The sequence below is a fragment of the Convolutriloba macropyga genome, chromosome 6, assembly GCF_964194025.1.
Source record: "Convolutriloba macropyga chromosome 6, txConMacr16.3, whole genome shotgun sequence".
NCBI lineage: Eukaryota > Metazoa > Xenacoelomorpha > Acoela > Convolutidae > Convolutriloba > Convolutriloba macropyga.
Genome location: NC_134473.1, coordinates 38,788,563 through 38,815,495, shown reverse-complemented (window position 1 = coordinate 38,815,495; position 26,933 = coordinate 38,788,563). Strand labels below are relative to the sequence as shown.

General features: G+C 34.8%; 1 protein-coding gene across 4 annotated transcripts; it reads left to right on the top strand.

Annotated features, from left to right (window-relative positions):
• The first annotated feature begins 9,419 nt into the window (after positions 1-9,419).
• Positions 9,420-26,039, top strand: LOC142341667 (sperm flagellar protein 1-like). Of its 4 annotated transcripts, XM_075392793.1 has the most exons (9): positions 9,420-9,641; positions 10,243-10,369; positions 11,749-11,893; positions 12,486-12,510; positions 17,798-17,860; positions 18,352-18,397; positions 25,127-25,171; positions 25,335-25,419; positions 25,774-26,039. In XM_075392793.1, the coding sequence occupies exons 1-9, from the start codon at positions 9,434-9,436 to the stop codon at positions 25,888-25,890; spliced, it is 861 nt and encodes a 286-aa protein (XP_075248908.1). In that variant the 5' UTR covers positions 9,420-9,433; the 3' UTR covers positions 25,891-26,039. The 4 variants fall into 4 exon arrangements, with proteins under 4 accessions (XP_075248908.1, XP_075248910.1, XP_075248909.1 ...); XM_075392795.1 differs by lacking the exon at positions 17,798-17,860; XM_075392794.1 differs by lacking the exon at positions 25,127-25,171.
• The last annotated feature ends 894 nt before the right edge of the window (positions 26,040-26,933 follow it).

The window sequence follows — 26,933 nt, the reverse complement described above, 5'->3', positions numbered from 1 at the left end:
GCGAGGTGTCGGAAGTTACTATATTGGTGATTCCTGAGAACTTGACCATAAAGTAAAGAAATTCACGATCGTTTATTGTTCATTGGCGCTGCGAAACTATTTTTCACTTTGTTTGCGTCATATGCAGTGACGTAATAGACAAATGCATTTGAGTTGTGATTACTAACTGCTCTACTGTTATGATTTTTACAACTTCGTTATTTTTTGATGGAAGAATTCATATTTATTTTGTTGAATTGAAATGCCAGTGATACAAACCAAACTAGAGCAAGCGAACAAAACTAAGTTTATTTCTGCGATTGAGTATTTCCATACTCGTTGGCTTACAAATTGATTAGTTCATAGGTTCATTCCAAGATATTTTCTAGTGCGTGTTGCCTTACGAACGCCAACACGTAGATATAGTCAAGGAACTTGCGTTCAAAGTTTTACAGTTTTTGGAGGGAGACTACCTTCTATGTATTCTATGAAGTATGATATGGCACCATCGTTCGTGACTATGAAGTTGTCAAAGATGGCCAATTTGACTTCGTTTCGATGAGGGATTCCATGCTACATTTTTTGGTTTTTCTAAAGTTGTTGGAATGGAGCCAGCATCCGTATTCAACGATCCCTGTTATATCTCATGATCTTCTATAGGTGGATTTTATTTGCGTACGTAAATAGAAAGGCTATTTGGTAAGCAAATTAGTGAAAAAAAAAGAGTAAGATAAAGATCCGAATAGCGGAGTAAGAGCCTTGACGTTTTTGTCGTATCATGCACGTTTTAGAATAATTGTTTTTCTAGTTCTCTAAGTGATCTTTTTGATAGTCGCAAGGGAACGTGAGTTTACAAGTTAAGTTTTATTCGTTGTGAATTTTTCCTAGGCCTAGGGAGTTAAAAGATTTCAATAGTAAATATTTTTTTCAGCCAATCAGCATGAGTCTGTTACAAAATAACGAATAAAATTGTGTTGACGCTGCTGGAAAATGAAATTAATTCTGTGGAGCGATAACTATATGTAAGAGTTCAAATTGATCTAAGTTAAAATGATGCCCCTGTACATCTTCGAAATTCGTTTCGTGTGGGGTGGTAATCGATAGTTTATTTATTGATATTTTAGAATTTAAGCTGCACTAGTTTGGTGTTGATGGAAGATTTCATTTTTATATATTTTGAAGTGAAATGCCAGTGATACAAACCAACTAGAGCAAGCGAACGAAACTAAGTTTATTTCTGCGATTGAGTATTTCCATACTCGTTGGCTTACAAATTGATTAGTTCATAGGTTCATTCCAAGATATCTTCTAGTGGGTGTTGCATAACGAACGCCAACACGTAGATATAGTCAAGGAACTTGCGTTCAAAGTTTTACAGTTTTTGGAGGGAGACTACCTTCTTCTATGTATTCTATGAAGTATGATATGGCACCATCGTTCGTGACTATGAAGTTGTCAAAGATGGCCAATTTGACTTCGTTTCGATGAGGGATTCCATGCTACATTTTTTGGTTTTTCTAAAGTTGTTGGAATGCAGCCAGCATCCGTATTCAACGATCCCTGTTATTGCTCATGATCTTCTATAGGTGGATTTTTTTTGCGTACGTAAATAGAAAGGCTATTTGGTAAGCAAATTAGTGAAAAACAGAGTAAGATAAAGATCCGAATAGCGGAGTAAGAGCCTTGACGTTTTTGTCGTATCATGCACGTTTTAGAATAATTGTTTTTCTAGTTCTCTAAGTGATCTTTTTGATAGTGGCAAGGGAATGTGATTTTACAAGTTAAGTTTTATTCGTTGTGAATTTTTCCAAGGCCTAGGGAGATAAAAAATTTTCAATAGTAAATATTTTTTTTCAGCCAATCAGCATGGGTCTCTTACAAAAGAACGAATAAAATTGTGTTGACGCCGCTGGAAAATGAAATTAATTCTGTGGAGCGATAACTATATGTAAGAGTTCAAATTGATCTAAGTTAAAATGATGCCCCTGTACATCTTCGAAATTCGTTTCGTGTGGGGTGGTAATCGATAGTTTGTTTATTGATATTTTAGAATGTAAGCTGCACTAGTTTGGCGTTGATGGAAGAATTCATTTATATATATTTTGTTGAAGTGAAATGCCAGTGATACAAACCAAACTAGAGCAAGCGAACCAAACTAAGTTTATTTCTGCGATTAAGTATTTCCATACTCGTTGGCTTACAAATTGATTAGTTCATAGGTTCATTCCAAGATATCTTCTAGTGGGTGTTGCATAACGAACTCCAACACGTAGATATAGTCAAGGAACTTGCGTTCAAAGTTTTACAGTTTTTGGAGGGAGACTACCTTCTATGTATTCTATGAAGTATGATATGGCACCATCGTTCGTGACTATGAAGTTGTCAAAGATGGCCAATTTGACTTCGTTTCGATGAGGGATTCCATGCTACATTTTTTGGTTTTTCTAAAGTTGTTGGAATGGAGCCAGCATCCGTATTCAACGATCCCTGTTATATCTCATGATCTTCTATAGGTGGATTTTATTTGCGTACGTAAATAGAAAGGCTATTTGGTAAGCAAATTAGTGAAAAAAAAAGAGTAAGATAAAGATCCGAATAGCGGAGTAAGAGCCTTGACGTTTTTGTCGTATCATGCACGTTTTAGAATAATTGTTTTTCTAGTTCTCTAAGTGATCTTTTTGATAGTCGCAAGGGAACGTGAGTTTACAAGTTAAGTTTTATTCGTTGTGAATTTTTCCTAGGCCTAGGGAGTTAAAAGATTTCAATAGTAAATATTTTTTTCAGCCAATCAGCATGAGTCTGTTACAAAATAACGAATAAAATTGTGTTGACGCTGCTGGAAAATGAAATTAATTCTGTGGAGCGATAACTATATGTAAGAGTTCAAATTGATCTAAGTTAAAATGATGCCCCTGTACATCTTCGAAATTCGTTTCGTGTGGGGTGGTAATCGATAGTTTGTTTATTGATATTTTAGACTGTAAGCTGCAGTAGTTTGGTGTTGATGGAAGATTTCATTTATATATATTTTGAAGTGAAATGCCAGTGATACAAACCAACTAGAGCAAGTGAACAAAACTAAGTTTATTTCTGTGATTGAGTTTTTCCATACTCGTTGGCTTACAAATTGATTAGTTCATAGGTTCCTTCCAAGATGTCTTATAGTGGGTGGTGCATAACGAACGCCAACACGTAGATATAGTCAAGGAACTTGCGTTCAAAGGTTTACAGTTTTTGGAGGGAGACTACCTTCTATGTATTCTATGAACTATGATATGGCACCATCGTTTGTGACTATGAAGTTGTCAAAGATGGCCAATTTGACTTCGTTTCGATGAGGGATTCCACGCTACATTTTTTGATTTTTCTAAAATTGTTGGAATGCAGCCATCATCCGTATTCAACTATCCCTGTTATAGCTCATGATCTTCTATAGGTGGATTTTTTTGCGTACGTAAATAGAAAGTCTATTTGGTAAGCAAATTAACGAAAAAAAGAGTAAGATAAAGATCCTAATAGCGGAGTAAGAGCCTTGATGTTTTTGTCATATAATGCACGGTTTAGAATAATTGTTTTTCTAGTTCTCTAAGTGGTCTTTTTGATAGCCGCACAGGAACGTGATTTTACAAGTTAAGTTTTATTCGTTGTGAATTTTTCCAAAGCCTAGGGAGTTAAGATTTCAATAGTATTTTTTTCAGCCAATCAGCATGAGTATCTTACAAAAAAACGAATGAAATTGTGTTGACGCTGCTGGAAATTGAGATTAATTCTGTGGAGTAATAACTATATGTAAAAGTTCAAATTGATCTAAGTTAAAATGATGCCCCTGTACATCTTCGAAATTCGTTTCGTGTGGGGTGATAATCGATAGTTTGTTTTTTGATAGTTTAGACTGTAAGCTGCAATAGTTTGGTGTTGATGGAAGAATTCATTTATATATACTTTGTTGAAGTGAAATGCCAGTGATACAAACCAAACTAGAGCAAGAGAACAAAACTAAGTTCATTTCTGCGATTGAGTTTTTCCATACCCGTTGGCTTACAAATTGATTAGTTCTTAGGTTTATTCCAAGATGTCTTCTGGTGGGTGGTGCATAACGAACGCCAACACGTAGATATAGTCAAGGAACTTGCGTTCAAAGGTTTACAGTTTTTGGAGGGAGACTACCTTCTTCTATGTATTCTATGAAGTATGATATGGCACCATCGTTTGTGACTATGAAGTTGTCAAAGATGGCCAATTTGACTTCGTTTCGATGAGGGATTCCACGCTACATTTTTTGATTTTTCTAAAGTTGTTGGAATGCAGCCAGCATCCGTATTCAACGATCCCTGTTATAGCTCATGATCTTCTATAGTTGGATTTTATTTGCGTACGTAAATAGAAAGGCTATTTGTTAAGCAAATTAGTGAAAAAAAAGAGTAAGATAAAGATCCGAATAGCGGAGTAAGAGCCTCGACGTTTTTGTCGTATCATGCACGTTTTAGAATAATTGTTTTTCTAGTTCTCTAAGTGATCTTTTTGATAGTCGCAAGGGAACGTGATTTTACAAGTTAAGCTTTATTCGTTGTGAATATTTCCAAGGCCTAGGGAGTTAAAAGATTTCAATAGTAAATATTTTTTTTCAGCCAATCAGCATGAGTCCGTTACAAAATAACGAATAAAATTGTGTTTACGCTGCTGGAAAACGAAATTAATTCTGTGGATCAATAACTACATGTAAAAGTTCAAATTAATCTAAATTAAAATGATGCCCTTGTACATCTTCGAAATTCGTTTCGTGTGGGTGGTAACCGATAGTTTGATTATTGATAGTTTAGATTGTAAGCTGCAATAGTTTGGTGTTTTGGTGCTGAATCTTCAAATGGTTAATTTAAAGAAGAAAAATTGGGAAAGCAAGGTATATGGTTCATTTAATGTAATACATTGTTCAGGAGTTATAGTCTTGGATATTATAGTTTGTTCTTTTATTGGTAATATAATTCTTAATTGAATAATGGTCGCTGTAAGTGCGTAATTTGATAGCTATTGAAATAAACAGTTATATTATCAGAATTTGTATGTATCTTCGGTTCTAAGGTTATAAAGTGGGAGCTAACTTGGTGCATGTTTACTAACGAAAATTTTTATTTTCACAATGTAGAGTGGAGCTTATTTTTATCAGGGCCGGAATCAACCATTGTGTTGTTTTGAATGTTTCCTTTCGGACAGATCAATTTGATTGGTTGTGAAACACGCGATAGTGGCCGTTTAAAATTAAAAGCTTGTGTCACGGGATGAATTCCCGCGGAAAAAGAAATGATTTGTTGTCGTTCGACGGCATCCCGTATATGGCCATGTGACATCTGCCGTATTAATGGAATTTACTAGCTGTGTTCCTATCAACGAAATGATGTTTTTGTAACATTTTTATTGAGTTTTTTTGCTAAGTTTCCCAAATAAGGGGATTGCTAAGGGGATTTTTAATTTTGGAAGATCACTTAATAGTAAAAATTTATATCTAATTATAAACTACGTTAGATGGGGTTGGGATTACTAGAGCGCGGTAACTGGTATCAAAAGTGAGATTTTTGAAACAAAGTTACTAAATAGGTGATTCCTGAGAACTGGACCATAGGACAAAGAAATTCAAGATTGTTTATTGTTCATTGGCGCTGCGAAACTAATTTTCACTTCGGTTGCATATACAGTGACGAAATAGACAAATGCATTCGAGTTGTGATTACTTACTGCTCTACTGTTACAACTTGATATTTCTACTTTATCTTTGTTGGAGTGGAATGCAAATGATACAAACCAAACGAGAGACAGCGAAAATTTAATTTATTTCTACGATTTCGGGTTATTCCAAGCTGTCTTGTTGTTGGTGGTGAATGACATTCGCCAACACGTAGATATAGTCAAGGAACTCGCGTTCAAAAGTAACTGTTTTTTGGAGGAGACTACCTTCTATGTATTCTATGAATATTGATATGGCGCCAACGTGCGGGACTATCAAATCGTCAAAGACGGTCAATTTGACTCCGTTTCGATGAGGGCTTCCTCGGTACACATTTTGATTTGTCTAAAAATCTTGGAATGCAGCCAGCATCCGTATGCGGAAGTATCCTGTTATAGCTCATGATCTTCTATAGGTGGATTTTTTTGCTTAAGTAAATAGAAAGGCTAATTGTTAAGCAAATTAACGAAAAGGAAAGTGTAAGATTAGGATATTTATAGCGGAGTAAGAGCCTTGAATTTTTTTTGATGTATAAGGCACGGTTTAGTGTAATTGTTTTTCTGTTCTCTGAGTGATCTTTTTGATAGTCGCACAGGAACGTGATTTTAAAATTAAGTTTTCGCTGTGAATTTTTCCAAGGCCTAGGGAGTTAAATGACTTCAATGGTAAATTTTTTTTCTGCCAATCAGCGTGAGGCTCTTATAAAAGAACGAATAAATTTAGGTTGACGCTGCTGGAAACTGAAATTAATTCTGTGGAGCAACAATTCTATGCAAAATTTCAAATTGATGTTATTTAAAATGATGACCCTGTACATTTTCGAAATTCGTTTCGTGTGGGGTGGTAATCGATAGTTGAAACTATAATCTAAACTAGTTTGGTGGTTTGGTAGCAGTGCTAAATTTATAAGTGGTTAATTTAAAATTGGTTGTAGCTGATATGAGACATGATAGGCAGCAATAGTTTACCATTTATGGTTTGCTAGTGTACTTGGAAGTTTAATAAATTTAGATTGGATGCCTAGCTAACAGAAATTTTTATGCTCTGGTTTACAGAATTCAAGGTATTTTGTTTTAAGTAATGTCCCTTGTTGAAAATGGTATCTGTGTGGCGTAAATTTTTCAAAAGCACTAGCAGGTATATGGTTAATTTGATGTAATACATTGTTAGGGAGTTTTAGTCTTGGATTGTATAGTTTGTTCTATTTTTGCTAGAATAATTTTTACTTGAATAATGGTCCTTGTAAATGCGTAATTTGATAGCTGTTGAAATAAACGGTTATATTATCAGAATTTGTATGTACCTTCGGTTCTAAGTTTATAAAGTGGGAGCTAACTTGGTGCATGTTTACTAACGAAAATTTTTATTTTCACAATGTAGAGTGGAGCTGATTTTTATCAGGGCCGAAATCAACCATTATGTTGTTTTGAATGTTTCCTTTTCGGACAGATCAATTTGATTGGTTGTGAAACACGTGATAGTGGTCGTTTAAAATTAATAGCTTGTGTCACGGGATAAATTCCCGCGGAAAAAGAAACGAGTGTTTGTCGTTTTAGTTCGACGGCATCCCATCTATGGCCATGTGACATCTGCCGTATTAAGGGAATTTACGAGCGGTGTTCCTATCAACAAATTGATATTTTTTAAACGTTTTTATTCAGTTTTTTGCTAAGATTCCCAAGTGCGGGTGCAAAGGAAATATGTTCTGCTTTCTGTTAAATTAAGTTCTATGTTAACAGGTAAGCTATATATCAGCAACTGAATGATAATGCTTTAGAGGTAGTAACTGAAATTATGCAATTTTACAGCATGTAATTTTTTTTTCCATTTTCTATTTTTATCAAGCAATCAATGGCTAAAGCGTGATAGTAGCACTTGCTGAGAAATATTCAATGTGGTTAGTAGTCTTTTCGTTGCTGTGCTCAATTTTTTGTAGTTCAGTCACGAACGTTAGGTATAAATTCAAACGTTGAGCATTCACACTGAGAGACCTCTGTTTGTTGATTAATTGGTCTCTATTATGTGCGGAGTAGTTGTTTGCATCTCCTTGGTTTGCTGTGATTTTTCGTTTTAACGTTTTTTATCCATCTGACTCATTTGAGTTTTGGTCCACAAAAACGGGTTAAACTTTTAAAAAGGAAATAAACCAAGGTGTAGTTCTCTTTTTTGTTATATTTTTTTATAACTTTACGGTTCGCTGAAATTGTTGATTAGAGATGAATTCATGCCGTTGAAGGCAGTTTCGGTAGTTTGGGTACCCACACCTACTCTACTCGGCTAGCTGGTGAGTTGTGATTACCTTGATTGATTGCTATGTGATTTTAAAGTTAGATCAAGTTAAATAGTAGCATAACTTTTCACTGTTTCAAACGTTTTAAGAGTAAAATGTTTTTTCTTTCAATATAGTCTCAGTCGTTAAAAATATCCCCCAATAAATTTGAATTGCAGCCTTTCGTACATTTTGGTTGGGAAAAGATCAATAAAATAAATTTTATAAACAATTCCTCGACCATAAGCATCATTTTGCTCGAAATGATCGTGTGAACAATGTACAAGAATTCTATCTTGTAATAGTTTATAAGATTGAAATATTTTATTAGGTTCAAGATCACTCTTAGGACGTCTCTTCAGTTGTATGAACTATAAGAGATCAATGCTCGGAGATCATTATCGACGTAGTCAGAGTTCAACTAACCAGGCATCTTTTATTTGGCAAACTGTTGTTGCGGTAGTTCGCTTTCTCACAAGGTTTTTGGAAACATAGAAGTCAACAGAATACAAGTGTGGTTGACCAAAACTAAAGGAAAGCAACAGTGCAAGCATATATAAATAATATGTTTTAAACATTGATTAACGTATTAAATGATTTTACTCTTATGATGTTGCAACACAAAATTGTTACGGAAGAACATTGGCTCGAAATTCGGAAATGATGCTGCCATTTACTACTGTATCATCCCGGGAGTTACAGAAATTACACGGAATTAGTGATGAAGGTCACGCGTTGCTGACAGTCCTGATGCGACAGGAAATAAGCTCGGAATGATTGTGTTTAAGCTATCCAACAGGTGGCTAAAGTTAAGAAATCTTGCTCCATTGGGGGAAAAGTGGATTTTGCTATTTGATCTCTACATTTCAAATAAAAATTAAACAATTCAATTTTTGCAAAGAACTGTATGAGGCAATGTAATGAACTAATCAGTGCAAAAAAATGATATTTGACGGAAAATGAAAAGGAAGGCTTGGGAGCGCCTCTCCTTTCAATTGTTCTCAAACAAAGTTTTTTCGCAATCATTTTTGTCCTGGTCTTTTTAATGCGATTCTTTTTAATACCGACTTTTCGTCTCATCGTTTTTTCGTCTGACGATTTGACTTTTTGTCCTCAAAAACGGTAAACAGGTTGCGCCTTGAGGGCATTAAGTTCTCATAGAGGCTTACGGCTCACTTGTCGCTTAGAATGCGATTCAACGAAACTGTTTAAGAGACTGTTTTACCGAAACCTCTTAAACCGAAACTGTTTAAATTCATGAGTGAAGAGCATAAGTGTCAAGTTCTGAGAGTTTGATCCCCCTCCCACTTAGACGACCCCACCACTGAAACCCCACTCTACCTCACTCCACCCGTAACCCAGCACTCGCCTCTACCCGCGCTCCAAAACGCAATTGGGTATATAGTTCCTCTCCCCCTCCCCTCAAGTAAGCAATGAGCTGAAAGCATCGGTGAAAGTTCAGTTCGATGACTTGTTGGAAAGTTTCAGATAATTTTGATACTGCTAAGATGGTGTTCCGCAGAGACGAAGACGTGGCAGTTGCCTTGGACTCGCCAACTGGAGGGTGTGAAGATGAGATCGATCACGAACAGTTCACTCTTCTGCTCGAGTGGATTGACGAGATGCCTCTCACTCGTGTAAAAAGAAACTTAAACAGGGACTTCTCAGATGCTGGTTAGGAGACGTATTTTTAAGGCTTGAATTAGTTTTTAAGGCTTAAAACAATTGTTTAAGGCTGCAACTAAATTTGGATTAAATTTTTGCCCAGGTTCAGGTTTTTATTCAAAATCACTGTTTTAGCCGTCTGTGTGATAAGAACCGCAAGGAGCTATAATAGTGTTTTATAGTTTAATAAAACTAATCGTTTTCAAGATTTGTGACGTTTTCTCATCTTAGCAGTGTACTCTTAGCAGGATACTGGAAACTTAATGAATAACTTGTGACGAAAACTCTCCAGTCCGGGGGGGGGGGATTTAAAGTAAACTAATGGGATTTAAAGTAAAAAAAAATTAAACCTATTTTGGTGCATCTTTTCATTTAAGTTCAGTCGTAAGCTGCAACCAATTGAGCACAGCTGCGTCAAATTGTGGATAAGAGGTCTATTTAGATCACGCAATACTCAAGGTCGCCAAAGTCAATCAAGAATTCAAACACAGTCAAGCAAAAATTATTAAGCAAAGCAGTAAAAAAAACTCGCACGACTACAATAATTGCTGCAAAATTTGTAATTAGTCGCGATATTTAGCGGTTGTTTTGAAGAAATGGTTTATTCCAGTGTTGGTGGCTGAAGTGATCCACCATCAGCTGTGCGACAGCAAAGTTTTCCAGTTGGTTGAAAAACACAACTACCAGAGCGCCAACTCTTCCGAGAACAAAAAAGCCAACTGGGAACTACTGCGACAGTAAGTTATCTACAGAAAAACATGTCATTATACTACACTACACGAATCATACCTACATTGAAGATTATCTTTGACGTTTGCGATTTTGATCCATGGCTTTTTTAGTAGCCGCGAAGCGATAGCTGAGGCTATTATTGGCCTTCTCTTGGTTTTTACAATTCAAAGAAATGCAATTGTGTTGGGGCAGTGTCTTTTTTAAGATCTGTTCACGCACTTTCATTTTTTTTTTGAGGTCGAATTGGAGCAATGATTTTGGTCACGCCGAAACAAGAAGTGGAGCGAAAAAGCGAGTGGTTTTGCGACGTGAAATTTTTCACTCTAATTTTGAAGTAGAGTGAGAAAACAGTGTTTGAGCAAAAATTCGCTTTGTCACTAGTGATTTGTTGTTCACATGCGGCAATTTCATTTTGGTTTTTGCCGTTTTTTAAAATTTTTTGGTTCGGATTTTTATATTAATGGTTTTCCACAATCCATTCATAGTTCATTATCGGCCTAGTTTTTTGTTTGAATCAAATTTCTCTTTCTCGCTAGTGATTTTTGTTCACATGCGTCATTTTAACTTTGATTTTCTGTTTTCTTTTTTTTTGATCTGATTTGTTTTCGAAATGGTTTTTCCTATTCATTCATAGTCCGTTCTAGGTTTAGTCTTTTGTTTAGTCAATGAAAATTCTTTGACTTGTAAGTCAGGACTTGTCCTGCTATGTTTTTTTTATTTCGTCGTCAAGATTTTTGTTACGACCATATGACGTCACAGTCACTTCAAATCTGCTTTTTGTTCATTCGTTTTTGTTCGTTCATGCAATTTCAACTGAATTGCGTGTGTGACGTCATTTTCACTCTTAGTGGAGCGAGGTTTTTGTTCGTTCGCGTGAACAATTTTTGGTCACACGTGACTTACCTCACTGTCAAAAATGACTTCCTCACTCTGAAATTGACTTTTCTTTACTATCATTCAAAGAGATAAGGTCAAATGACTGCGTGTCATTCTAAATGAAGGGTACCTGAGGGCATCTATTAGAAGTTGCAATAATTTAAACAGATTTTTATTCAAAATATAACATAAAAATGGTGTAAAAAAGATTTTTTTGGGTCTGTTTCTTTTATTATCTTTTTAGACAGCAGGTCTACGAAGCCATTGCGACTATTTTTTGGCAATCTATCAGCTATGTTTTTGAAGTTGCAGATTGTATGTATTTAGTTTGCATTTTGGGACGTTTTAATTTTCTCTTTTAAAGTTTCAATCACCTTTTCCGGGGTCTTTGGGGAGACATGTAAAAAATCTATCGCCGCCCACAAGCTCAACTCTCCCAACCTGCAGAGCAATTCCTACATTACGAGCTTCAATTGTCAATTAAGCATGTTTGAGTGGCTGTGTTTAGCAAAGTGCTGCGCAAGTTGTGTCTATCAGTGACTGACAGAGACATTCAGGACTTTATCAGTGCAAAGGACATGGCAATGGAGAGGTTCCTGCTCAAACTGCGTCCATGTCTTGACGACTATATCAAGAAGAGACGCATGCAACAGGTAGCCCCAACACACATATAGCATATTTATTTTGACAGGTCAAAACAGGGCATTCAATACTGAATATTTATCATTTAGTTTATGAACAGGTTCTGAAACATTTTCAATTTATTTATATGCGAATACAAAGCTGTTTCTTTGTTCCGTGTACATTAATCTTCTTCTTCGTCTTGATTTTTTGTTAAGCCTTGAAACTGAAGGAATGAAAATAAGGAGCAACAAAGCTTGGGTTTTAAAAAAAGCTCTTCAATTATAACCCAAAAAACAACCCCTCAAGCTTTAATGGATAGCGTGTAGGGGTAAATATATTATGGGGTAAATCTGTAAATATATTGTAAATTACTGTAAATATATTATGAGGCTTTTATGGGAAAGACCCTAGGTTGACTATTTTTAATATGCGCTTCAACTGCCTCGACACAGCAACGAATTAGAAATTTGAAATTTTGTTGGCATTTTCTCGGTTTTTATCATTCAAATTTATCATTTTCGGTTTCTATCATTCAAAACGATTCAAAGCGTTTTATCATGCTGTTTTGAATCGCGGCATTTATCTGTGCTCTCAAATTAAGTGTGTGCCTTTTTGTTGCAGGGAAGCAGCTCGAAAGACCAATCACGTAAGTAAAAAAATACTAACTTATTAGACTGATAAAAATAGTACATTGTTGTCATTTGTTATCCGTCAATGTGGGACTACAAGCAGACCTGCCCCTTACTGTAACGACATCACTATTATTCACTCAGGAATTTTCAGCAAATAACGCACGGCTCATCATGCTCTTTATTAAGCAAGCTATTGCTTTTCGACAAGTAGTTCATCTTTGTTCTAGTACAATTTCTGCTTTTTAATTGCTCTCGAACGAAGTTCATAGCAATTATTGTAAACATGTTGATCTTTTTAATAGCCACACAGCGATAGCTGGGGCTATTATTGGCCTTCTCTTGGTTTTTTACAATTCATAGAATTTGAATTGTATTGGAGCGCTGTCTTTTTTTAAGATCTGTTCACACATTTTCATGATTTTTGAAGTCAAATTGGAGTAGTGATTTTGGTCACGCCAAAACAGAAAGTTGAAAGAAAAAGCGAGTGGTTTTGCGGCGTGAAATTTTTCGCTCTAAATTTAAAGTAGTGAGAAAACGGTATTTGAACAAAAATTCGCTTCCTAGCTATTGGTTTTTTTGTTCACATGCGGCAATTTCATTTTGATGTTTACTGTTTTTTCGATTTTTTTGGATCGGATTTTTTTCTAAATGGTTTTCCCAATCCATTCATAGTCCATTCTTGGTCTAGTTTTCTGTTTTTCTGTTTAGTCAATGAAAATTTGGTCACGCCGAAACAGGAAATGAAGCGAAAAAGCGAATGGTTTTGCGGCATGAAATTTTTTCGCTCTAATTTTAAAGTAGAGTGAGAAAACTGTTTGAACAAAAATTCGCTTTCTCGCTAGTGATTTTTTGTTCACATGCGACAATTTCACTTTGATTTTCTGTTTTTCGATTTTTTGGATTCGATTTTTTTCTAAATGGTTTTTGCAATTCATTCATAGTTCCTTTTGGGCCTATTTTTTGTTTGAACAAATTGCTCTTTCTCGCTAGTGGGTTTTTGTTCGTACGCGGCATTTCGACATTGATTTTCAGTTTTTTTAGAAGTTTTTTTGATCTGATTTTTTGGGATTGGTTTTCTCAATTCACTCATAGTCCATTCTAGTTCTGGTTTTTGCTTAGTCAATGAAAATTCTTTGAATTGTACGTCAGGACTTGTGCTGCTATGTTTTTTATAACGCATCTTATAGCTGACTTGATCAGATCAGGCAAAGTAGTTTAAGATATATATGCGTTGTATATATGCATTAGACCACAGTCCAAATGTGTGATCAGAAGTTAATTGTTAATTTTAGACATCCTCTAGAGAACAAAAAAACTTGAAAGTGAACTTGGTAGTTTGAAGAGAAAACGAAACCTGTCCTTCCGCAACTGTTCAAGCTATTTTCACTAGGGATTTCTAAAATTTTTCGGGGTCGTTCCCCTAATGGGCATTTTGATATGGATTTTCTGTTTTTTTTATATTTTTGATCTGATTTTTCTGGAAATTGTTTTTCCAATTCACTCATAGTCCGTTTTAGGTCTAGTTTTTGTTTCGTCAGTGGAATTTCTTTGAATTGTACGTCAGGACTTGTCCTGCTGTTTTTTTATTTCGTCGAACAAAAAAATGTTTCGCTTTGCCTCATTTTGCCGCTTTTTCAACATTTTGCGTGAAATCTTTTTGACTTCTCTAGGCTAGTTTCTCTCTTCTCTCATTCTGCTAAAAGTTATTTTGAACATCAGTTGCTCAGCAAAGCAATTCAAAATGAACAGAGTCAGTATAAAAAATTGAAGTCAGAAATAGAAACGGGATAAACCCATAAAGCCCAATTTTAGATGCCCGCTATTTGAACGTCGTTGCTGTAAGTTTTATTTACCATCTCTAATGCTTATTGTTATTGATGGTAGCCCCTGTAGCCTCTCTCTAAAACAGAAGTATGTTCAACCACGAAATGCCATCAGAATAAATCGGACTTAAAAAAATGTTTTTGTACAAAAATCTTTTTTTCAATATCTTCTGTTGTTTCAGAACAGATTTGATGGTCCTGTTATTACTTTTTTGTTTTATGGTTCTATTTTAAGATAGTCATTTTAAGATAGTCATAAGTAAGTTTAGGCGCGTTTAGTCGGATAAGTAGTTGGATGGCATTTAATTCGATTTTCACTTCGAGTCGGTTCCGGAATTATTCCGGCTATGTTTTTTTAAGATCTGTTCACACTTTTTCATGATTTTTGAAGTCAATTTGGAGTAGTGATTTTGGTCAAGCCAAAACAAGAAGTGGAGCGAAAAAGCGAGTTGTTTTTTCGGCGTAAAATTTTTTTGCTCCAAATTTAAAGTGGGGTGAGAAAAACGGTGTTTGAACAAAAATTCGCTTTCTCGCTAATGGTTCACATGCGGCAATTTCACTTTGATCTTTACTGTTTTTTTTTCGATTTTTTGGATCGGATTTTCTTTCTAAATGGTTTTTCCAATCCATTCATAGTCCTCCGTTCTGGGTCTAGTTTTCTGTTTAGTCTGTGAAAATTCTTTGAATTGTACGTCAGGACGTGTCCTATGTTTTTTTTATTTCGTCGCGATTTTTGTTACGACAATTTGACGTCACAACCACTTCAAATCTCCTTTTTGTTCATTCGTTCATGCAATTTCAATTGAAGTGCATGTGTTACGTCGTTTTTCACTCTTAGTGGAGCGAGGTTTTTGTTCATTCGCGTGAACAAGTTTTTGGTCACACGTGAATAACCTCACTATCAAAAATGACTTCCTTAATTTGAAATTGACTTTTATTTACTTTAATTCAAAGAGATAAGGTCAAATGGGTGTATGTCACTGAAAGGAAGGTTATTTGTGAGCAGCTAATAGAGTCAGCAAAAAATTATACAGATTTTTATTCGAAATTTAACATATCAGCCTTCAATGAAAAGACGATTTTTTTGGTCTGTCTTTTTTACTGTTTTTTTTAGACGGCAGATCTACAATGATATTGGGGCTATTTCTGGCAATCCGCCAGCTATGTTTATGCAAGTTTTTCGCTTGACAATTTTCCGCTTTTCTTTCAGAGCATTCTTTGACCTAGTGACTTTTTCACGCTTTCGTTCGTCATTTTTAAGTGATGTCTATTGCTCTCACTCCGAAGTAAAGCTTGTTGTTAATATAAAGTCGGTTGCAGCATAGCAAAAACAAGGACCTGATATTCGAGTGGTCAATGCATCTGGTTATGGACTGGGAGCTCAGTTGTTCGAATCCCGGCGGGGGCAAATGCTTTCCCACCCGCCTGTCGTTCGAGAGCAATTCCTCTGACATTAGTCGGTTTATATTTTTGTCAGGTAGAACGGATCCTGATAGCAATGTCGCTTTCTTTGGATGAATATGGGACTCTATCAGTGCAGATAGTTGTGTGTTTTCTTTAGTAAATCCGCCATTTTTTTTTCAATTGCTCTCGAAGTTGTGTCTTTTTACGAACCGAATGTGAGTATTGGTTTTCTGTGAATCATTTGTTTTTTTTGCCAGGTTGAATTTGATCAGGCCTTTGACCTAAAAGCGAAAGAAGTCACTTTGAATTACCTTACTTACGCAGAAAAAATGACTTTTGCACCCACTATCTTGGGCTCTTTTGAGGGCACAAGGTCACTAATTTTCTATGCGAAACGGTCAGGTTGAGAATGAGAATACTTGTCAGTCGCTTCTATATACTCCCCTTAAATATATGCCGCATTCGAAGATCTCTGGTGCATTCCTGGGTGGTTTTCCTAAGTGACTGTCTTCTACTCAAAACGGCTAGTTTGTCGGCGCTCCCTTTTTTTAACTTTAAAAAATCATTTTATTAATAGCCGCCCTCATCTCAGCCGGCTATTATAATAGCGCTCCTATTTTTTTTACGTCGTCGAACTTTTTTTTCGCTTTACCATTTTGCCGCTTTTTCGACATTTTGCGTAAAATCTTTTTGACTTCTCTAGGCTAGTTTCTCTCTTCTCTCATTCTGCTAAAAGTGATTTTGAACATCAGTTGCTCAGCAAAGCAATTCAAAATGAACAGAGTCAGTATAAAAATTGAAGTCAGAAATAGAAACGGGATAAACCCATAAAGCCCAATTTTAGATGCCCGCTATTTGAACGTCGTTGCTATAAGTCTTAGTTACCATCTCCTATGCTTATTGGTATTGATAGTGGTCCCTGTAGCCTCTCTCTAAGAAACAGAAGTATGTTCAATTACGAAATGCCATCAAAATAAATCGGACTTAAAAAATGTTTTTGTACAAAAATGTTTTTTTTTTCAATACCCTCTATTCTGTCAATCCCAACCATGCTTATTGGAATCAACGGCGGCTATTTTCCGGCAATCTGCCGGGTATGTTTTCTTCTTGCACCATTTTTTGTTTAACGCAAGTCACGATCTTTCTTTGACTTTTGACTTTCAACCCACTCACTGTTTCAGCTGAATGGAATTTACAATTTTACTCAATATAGTGAATCCGGTGAAGGGCGAAATGGCAAAATCAAAAGAAACAGGAAAACCGATTAGACCCGGTCACACTTTATCTGGCTATCAAACTTTATCAGAGCAACTCAGTAGTCTTTATTTTAAGCCGAATAGCCTTATTTTTAGAAGCTGAGTTCTATTGTGTAAAGTAACTATAAAAATTCACACAGAACTATTGCATTTTTGAATTCTGGAAGAATTTTTATTTTCTATTTCAATCGCAATGGATTTTAAGGGAGTCAATGATGGTTATTTCGTGGTTTATAGTGTTCTTCAATAAAAGTTCTGTTCCAATTATTTGGTAAGAGATAAACGTTAGTCGATTTTTAAGCCTTTTCGTACTTTTCGTTTCAGATTTGAGTTACTTACAGAGCTTCATTCCGTTTCCGAAGTCTACTGTGATTGCCCGTTTTCGCTCTACAATGTTTTTTTTCAGTGATTTGACTTGCTGTCCAAAGAACCAAGATAAACTGCTAAAACCTGAGGGCATTACGTTGCTGAGAACCTCTTTCTCTTAGATTTTTACAAAGCTCCAAGTATAGAGCTCAGCAAAGCTACTGAGGTACGCTTGGAGAGACACAATTTATGGTTTGGAGAGCAATTTTGGTTTTTTTTACAACCCGCTTTCCCGTTTTAATCGTCGCCCAGAGAAGCTAGCCTCCCTGAGCTTAAGCTAGTTACAACCAAAGCCAACCCTCGCCTGTGCGTTCGAGAGCAGTTAGTCAGACTGTAGTCGGTAATAAAATGTACACTTGCTGGTTCCACTTTATTAATAATGCAATGCGACGAAAAGGAGTAGTCTGATGAATACTTGAAGTGTAGTCGCAAAATTTGATCATTTGCTTTAGATTACCCCACACCGGGCTATCCAAGGGCATACACTAAGAGGGAAACACACGTGATAGCACACGGTAGTAATACATGTGTGACAGCCCTCTAACTTGTGTCAAAGTTCGGATCTATTCTCTTCTCCCAGTGTCGTTTATAACAAGATGTTGCATGATATATGTAAAAGCACGCAAGTGCTCCTAAAAGAGTGCGCAAAAATGTTATGATCACTACGCTTGGGGAATTGAATAGATCTTGAAATCATCTGTTCATACTAATTAGGTTGAAGGTCACGTCACAGAATTACTTGTGCACATCTAACCTCAATTTTTTGCCCTATTGGTTGCTTTAATAGTTGACATTCAGCTTCAATTTTGGCATCGGTTGTTCCTGTCTTCTTTTCTCCTATCTATTTCGCTTGTCCAACTCCTATATTAGGATGCGTATTAATTTGAATTGTAAATTGTTCACAAGTGGAGTTTCAACCATTTATTTAATTCCCGTCGGTCTGTTCATTTTAAGCGATTTTTCTTCTGAACGTTTTGATATTCTATGGATTGCTATGGTTTTTCAGGTGGAGGAAGCAATTCGCTCAACTCCAAGTCTAATCCTGCTCCAGGGTGAGTACAATAAAGCTTTTGTCCATTTTTGTGAGAGCTGCGGCTTTTAAATGCACGTTCGCCATTGAAGATATGTTACTTTCTTCCCATCAGTAATCTAACATTGGTAATAAACAGACTATTTATCCACACACTAAACATCGCAAAAACATAAAAACCAGAAGCAAGCCCAATATTTTTTGAAGTAAACATGTAAATTATTCTGGCTATAACCCTCGGTTTAATTACCCACATGCCTTCAAATATTAAATAAATTAATCACAGCATCAGTGTTGTTATTAATATTAAAATTTTGAAATTGTGATAGTTGTTTCTGGGCGAACAGAAACAATTTGTCTGTTAACTGGTATCTTATTGTGCTGATTGAGCAAAAACTCGGTTAAAACATTTCTAAAACATGTTTTACTGTTTAAAGCTCTCACTGAAGAGTGCAATTTATTCCATTTTTGAACGCTTTTCAGGATCAAAATTTGTGACTTCACTTTGTTTTTGTTCTTTTTATTCTAATTTGATTTGTTCTCTTGTTTTATCCAGCTTTTAGGCGATTAGTAAACATTTTGAAATTTTTGGATGTTCCGCGGTGTCTGATAATCTAATTTTCGAGGTAACTTTCGAGTTTCGTAATTTGGAGTAACTATAAAGTTCGCTCAGCTTCTGGTCTATTCCACCAAAGACAGGCAAAGTTTTTTATCTAAACTTGAGAATCCGTGATGAACTGTTTATAATATGCTTGCTTGATATCGCTCAAATTGTTTTTGTACAAAATTTTTGCTCTTACCAGGAAACAATTATTTGAAGTTCCGAAAAAAATTTTTACTCCAATATTCCAATGAACTATATATGCTGAGAAGGCACAAGGACCTGGTGAAACCTGATTCCGAAATCAATTGCAACAAAATGTAACGGCAAACATGATCTTTTGATTACAATTTTTCTTTGCTTCTAACAAAAATACATGCTATGAGTACAACTGTGAAGCAGAAACAAGAACGAAAATTCCCGGGAATCATTTGATTCTCTTCACTTTATTCAGTTTAACTGAGTATACGATTTCTGCACAATCCTGCTTGTTAAATGTAGAGTAGAGAAGAAGGGCAAATGACATCAACTGTTTAGCAATCATTGGATCAAAAGCAAGATCGGATTTTAATTGAATTCCTGAAAACCTAGATGAAATCAATTATAGCCTCCACTATTGCTTTGCTTTGCTTCTCTTTGACCAAAACAACGAATTTTATTGCCAATTGATAAAACTGCAAAATTGTGACGGAATTCTGACATGATTAGAAATCTGGGTTGACAGTAGTCATTTTATAATACTGCTGCGTGAATGAGAAATTGCGAGTGCCCTGATGAAATTTCAAATTTGAACATTGAACGAGACGCAGAATTAATATTCGGTCAAGAGAGTCAGTGTATTGAATGCAATTAGTTGGGAATTTGTTTTCATTTTTATTGGTTTTTTGAACAACGGGAGAGGGATGGAGCGGTATATAAGGAGAGAGAAAAGAATTTGTGATTTAATATATTTTTCAGCCGGTCAATCAGTTTTCTCCCATTTTTAACTGACTTGCTCTGATCGAAATCTCTTTTGTGGTTTCAGTTTTTGCAAATTTTTGTTGGTAATGCCATACTGTAGTGGACAAGAGGCAAAATAACAGTTGTTAGCCCCCCAATTCTTTTGCCTGATTACTATTTCTCACCGCATTCGTTACAACTTATTTCTGCAAGCTTATCGAAACACAATGGTAACAGTTTTAAGCAAAATATTTTTTCAAGGATATCACAGCCTGTACAACAGCTTCTTATTGCTGCTTTTATTTTGAAATTGATTGCATTTTCAAACTTTTGCTGAGAAACTCTGAAAAAAGAAATACATAAATATAAATCATAAAGCTTGGATAACCAAGTTTTTTTTGTCGAGCTAAAATCCAGGGGAATAATAACAAATTTATGGTATAAAAGTCTCATTTCAGTCATTTTGATCTCTGCTCACTAAATTGTTTACAGTTTATTTTTCTTAAAATACTTCAAACATAGGGTTGGGAATAATTTTCTCTTTAAATTTTTTTCAAGCGAAGACGCTCGTATCTTTTTGGCATATGGGTTATAATCAGAAACTCAAAATACGAACGTTAATCAGACTAATTTCTTCTAGAATTTTTTTTTAAGACTTTGGTCAAGGATATAAGAGTTCAAAGTATTTATGAGTGAAAAATTTGTCAAAATATTTAAAATATTTAAAAATATTAAAAATTGTTTTTTGAATTTTTTTTAAAAAGTGAACGTTTCCATTTTCCTCATTGTTCCGACCCCTCTTGAGGGGGGGGGGGACTATTTACTCAAATGGGTTTTTTGTTCAGACAATTTTGGCCGATGGATATATTCATCGTAGAGAGTTGAGACTGGTATCATTAGAAAGCTTGTCCAGCGTAAAATATGGAATTAAAAAGATTTTTTTTTGATTTTCGTTTTTTACAGGGAGTTATCGACGTTTAAACATTTGAGAAAATAGAGTAAATTCCGTTGATTTTATTAATGGCCGCCCTCATCTTCTCAGCCGGCTATTATAGCGCTCCTAATTTTTTTTTACTTCGTCGAACAAAACAATGTTTTGCCGCTTTCTCAACATTTTGCGTGAAATCTTATTGACTTCTCTAGGCTAGTTTCTCTCTTCTCTCTTTCTGATAAAAGTGGTTTTGAACATCAATTGCTCGGCAAAGCAATTCAAAATGAACAGAGTCAGTATAAAAAATTGAAGTCAGAAATAGAAACGGGATAAACCCATGAAGTCAATTTTAGATGCCCGCTATTTGAACGTCGTTCCTATAAGTCGTAATTACCATCTCTAATGCTTATTGGTTTTGATAGTAGCCCCTGTTGCCTCTTTTTAAGAAACAGAAGTATTTTCAACTAAGAAATGCCATCAAAATAAATTGGACTTAAAAATTGTTTTTGTACAAAAATCTTTTTTTTTCAATATCTATTCTTTCAATCCCAACCATTCTTATTTGAATCAACGGCGGCTTTTTTCCGGCAATCTGCTGGGTATGATTCGCATTTTGCAATACTTCGGACTAAAATTTCGCTAATTTTGCTAAAATTTGTTAAATTTTTTACAGAATGTGTTGTTGATTTTATTGTTTGTCAAAAATTTTGGCTAGTTATTTCACAATTCAGACTTTTTCATCAAAAACAGCACGAAATGTTTTTTGGTTACTTTGATTAAATTTTCAGAAGGTACACACCCAAACACCGCTAACACAACTTTTGTAGACTCAGAAGGGTGCTCTTTCTACTTCAACTTCCGTTGCAATTGCTCCATAATTAAAACTTTTCCGTTTTTGCTAATTTGTTGATTATCAAAACGCAGCATTTATTTTTGATTACTCAACTAACAAAGTATCTATATCTATTACATTCGAAAAATTAAGTTTATTAATGGACAAACAGCATTAGCAGAGCTAGTTTTGGACCAATCTTGGGCTGTTACAATCCAAAAATAATTCGGATTTTAATCAGTCGGTGTTTTTAATTATAAAAATCTATCTTTTTTAATATATTGATTAAATTACTGGACGTTTCAAATCAAAGCTCACTAGTGATAAGTCCAATTCGCTTCCTAGTTAGCTCCATATTTTTGTATCTATTTTTTTTACTTGAAAGCTTATGGTCGTTTTGACTTATGGCTTATTGAACTTTGCCTCCATTTTTATCTTAATTTGGTCAACTTCAGCAATGAAAGGGTGCTTATTATCTATACTGAATTGAAATTCAATCTTTTTTGCGATTCTTCACCTTAAGTTATGGTTCTCTGGCTTTGATAATACTAGATTTAACATTTTTTCAGGTTTTTGCCCATTTTTCACGTTTTCTAGTTTGGTCACATTATCACGTTACTGACATTTCATATATTACATTTTGGCGTTCAACATAAGACACAGTCGATAATATTGAAATCTTTAAGGATATAGATTCTGGTTTTAACGGCTTCGATGATACTTTCTCGAAGAATTTAATTGAATTTTTTAATTTTGTCTTGAACTCGTTATTACTTTGTCTCTTAAGTCGTATGAAATTGCCTGTACAGTGAGTCGGTTTCATTGGCTCGTCATGGAAGAATACAAGATGTTCTGATATTAGTAGATAGCTGTTGGCTTTCATGACTTTTAAAACAATTGTTTTCCAAAATAAAAAAAAAACAATTTCTATCTAGTCAATTTTGTTCCTTTTAATGCCTGTTTGTTACCTATTTTCGTTAATTACAGGCCAAATATTACCATACTGTTGTCAAAGAAAGAAGTCAAATGGATTGTTGTCACAAAATCTAATGCGCTTTAAGAATTCGTTATGACCTTACTGGCTTCGACACGGGTTTTTCACAAAAAAAAATAAATTTTTGATTTTTGTCATATTTTACGTTCTTTTTGTAGACGTAAGATATATTCTGGATAACTGCAGGTCTAGGGGGCTAAGAATGAAAGAATAGGGTGCTAAGTAGGTCTAGGGGGCTAAGTATTTAATTCTTTTGTTTTGTAATCAATGCCTTTCATGTCTTACGAAATAATTTTTTTTCGGAAAAATTAAGTATTACTTAATTTTGTTTTTTTTTCTTTTTTCTCTACTTGTTACCTGGTTTCATTAATGAGCGTTTACATAATACATTATTGGTGTTCGATGAACGTGCAATCGAACATATGTTGAGGCCCAAAGTATCGCTTTACGGCTTCGAAATCGTTTTCTGGCAAAAATTAACTTATTTTTTGTTTGTTGTCTATTTGTTGTACTTTTTGTTGCCGCATAAAAATTGAATACCGACAGTTCTTAATTCCCATTTTAAGAAACGCTGGTAATCGTAATTCTATGGGATATTTTAGTTGTTTTCTAATGCTTTTCATTACTTTGAAATTAATTGTTTTTAAGAAACAAATAGCCGAATTTTTCAAATTTACTGTTTTTGTTCTTCGTTGTCTGATTGTTCCCAAGCCTTATTATGGACTGGTCCGATTTCTGGTGAATTAAAATTTTTTGTTTGTTTTCAGCTTTATCTGACGCTGTTTTGACTTTGTTGTTAAGTTTTGTTTTTTAAAACGGACATAAATTTTTGATGTAATTAATGTTTGTTGCTGTTGTTTGATTTTGCTGTTCCTCTTGATTCGCTTTCTTTATATTGGCATATCTCATCAATCTTATATATCATTTTTTACTTCACTGAGTTATTTGCTTTGGAGGCTATCTTTTCGTTCATACACAATTTTTTTTTTGAAAAATACTTGAATTTTTGGGGTTTTCTATCAGTTCCTCATTTGGTAGACAATTATGCCAAAACTGTGGATGAGCGGGGTCGGAACCTTATGTGCGATCGCACATTACAGAGCCTCCTTGTTAGCCTTCTCAAATCACATAACGTTTCCTCTTGTCTAGTCAAATGTGCTAACATTTTTGTCATGTGGGTATCACAGAGCCTCTAGTTGGCAATTATTGTTTTTTAGTTTAGCTCGTTTACCCGATTATGTCACTTGTCTGCGAATGGATTTCTATTAACAACGTGTCAATTGGGCATAAATCAATGAAAATCTAATGTGTAGACAATTGCATAAAAACCATCGCATGTCTGACTGCGAATTTTGCAAACATATTTCAAACTGTCTTTCGCCGAATACAAAAAAACTTCTGTTAAAATTTGATTTCTACGTAGTTTCCAATGTAATTGATTAAAAAATTGTGTGATAGAGTGTAGGCTAATTGTTGATTTTTTTCTCTTGCCCAAAACAGCCCTCAAAACTGTACGTTTTGTTTAAAATATACCTTTTGCAACGTAATGAGGCTTAAAACTTTTTACTCCTATCTTTAAAGGAGAATGAGAAAACGGTTTTATTTTCTCAATAGTGGTTTTTATGCACCTGTGGAAATTGGACTTTCGTGTGTTTTGATTGGATCGTTTCTAAATGGTTTTCAAATTCCATTCATAGTAATTTCTAGGTCTAGTTGATTAAAGTACTTTGAATTGTAATTCGGTATTAGCCTGCTATGTTTTTTCTTTCTTTGTCTGAAGCTGTGATTTTATTCCTAATCACGCCTCGTTCGTTTTTAACTGTTGACTGACCGGCGGTGTTTTCATAAATCACTTGCGCCACTATCTATATGAATTCTAACTCTAATTTTTGTAATTTTAGTCATTTTAGGGATTTTTTTTAATAATGATTGCAATGATTTAAGAAATATGAATTTTTTTCAAAAATTATATTTGAATGTGAATTTTTAGGTAGTTTGTTTTGAATTGAATGGGCGGCGCTATCAAAGAAGCCAGTCTTTTTACTTGTTTTTCTATGATACGCGGGTTTGCTGCACAGCTTTTTTGGCATTGCATGTTTTTCAAGTCCTAAGTGCAAATAGTTCACTGCATTTGAAAACAGTTTTTTGTATGAAATTTAAAAATAGTTTTTTGTTCTTTGTAAAACGATTTTGTTTTTGATTTAAAGTGTTCTAAATGTTGCTGCTGAATTGTCCTCATAGCAGCAACGAGTGCAAAATTTGTTTCAAAAGAAGCTGCGCATATTTATCAATGACAATTTTTTGTATTGAATTTTTTTCCTGGAAAAGCTTCAATTTTTGACAGGCTTTCGAAATTGTTGGAACATTCTGTATCTAAGACTGATGGAACGAGCTTGTTTACAAGTTTATCTAACTTCTAGAATTCGTTTGATGCTTTAGCATTTGATCGTTTAGGAAAATTTCTCCTAAAATCAAAAAGTCTGAAAACGATGAAAAGAGGTACTGGCTTCTTTCCTCTCTATCTTTAAATTACTCATAGTTAAAGCCTGCCCTTACGTTTTTTATCTGTGATATTTGTGTTGTCTCAAAAAATACACAATAGCGTTAGCCACTTTTTATGTTTGTTTACTGTGATTTGATTGATGGTATGCAAATTGTTTAGAAATTATGATGCACTACCTGCGTGGGTGAAGATGGATCTGTCTGAGAAAGAGCAGAAGCTGGCTGGAGCAGAAGAAACGATCCAGGTTATACGAAAATTTTATCTGGACAATTATGAAGTGTACAAGGGTTTCGTCTCCTATAATGATGCAACAATTGTCGAAAAAGCCCTTAATAGCTCTTATTCGACTGTTATTCGAAATGTAAAGAAACGGCATAGTCGTCTCGCAGGAGTATGATAGCCAGGTTTTGAATTACAATCTGAAACGAATAATTATGGGTCGACATCATAATCTGTATGCATCATAGTCAATTGAAGTATGTATCCAACTACATTGTTGTTTCGTGGTATATAAATTAATTAATGTCGGTTTTTTGTGACGTCCCTGCCTTTATTTATCACCTTGGCAGCTTGTAAGTCGACCATGTATCTGCTTTAGATTTTATCTACTAAAGTGAAGAAATTGGAGAGGCTGGTGTACCTGAAGGATCTGAGATTGAACCAGTTGGAGAAAGGAGAGGGCGCTGCAGCTCACATGCAGCAGCAATATCAGTAGAATCTTTTGCATTTCAATTGGACCATTGCCTGCTGATTTCAGTGTAGCACAAATATCGGGCTTCTTAAAAGCAAAATTGTAGTAGCTTTCTATTCTCGGAATTAGATCTTTTGAGCAATATTCTCTGAACGATCAATCAATTTTCATTTATTCAAATCTCACAGTTAATTAATCTTTCCATAGTGATTGAAAGGATGGGAATGGTTTTAATCAAGATATAGAAGTGAATATCGCTCCGAAGATGCACGTAGACCTAATTACGGTTTTCGCAGTTAAACGAATTCTGGAAGCCTTGATGTAAAAAGTAAATTACCCATTCTGGAAGCCTTTCCGAATGGGTAATTTACTTTTTCGGCAATTTACTTATACGATAATCAAATGTTTCTAGTTTCGTCTAGTGTGTCTTTTTGGAAAACGTGCATTGAGGTTCCTTTAACTGCGTTACCATGGAGACAGTTAAGCTCCAAGCTTGGGTTAAATTATAAACATCCTTAGGATTTCAATGTTGTCTAGTTTTTATTAGCTATATTGTAACTGGTATTTTTCAAAGACTTCATATTTTGAGATTCAACACGTAATCAAAGGTGATATTATCAGTTTAATTGAATTATACAGTATGCGTTTGAATTGTAAAAAAGATGCTTTAATTACAAGCAGCAAATTGGAAAAACTTTACGGTCTTTGAAATTAGCTACTTCATTGCACTACTTTCATTGTAAAGCTATTTAGTATTACAATGCTCTTTTGAATATCGATTGACATCTGTACATTATGTAAAATATGTTCAAAGGGTTTGGTCTCTATCAGACGTCGCAATTGTTTCATAACTGTTTATGTAAATATCTGAAAAGGTTATCTATTTTTTCGGTAGTGGATTTTTAATTAACATTTTATGCAACCTTTTTATTCAACCAAAATAACTCATGCACCATTTATTGAATCTTTGTAGACAGATTTTAATCTACGAAGTGCTGAACAGCAAAACCGGTCCAGATTAGCAGACATTTTTTGCCTTCGTGTAAGTTAATCTCTTGGAAAAAGCT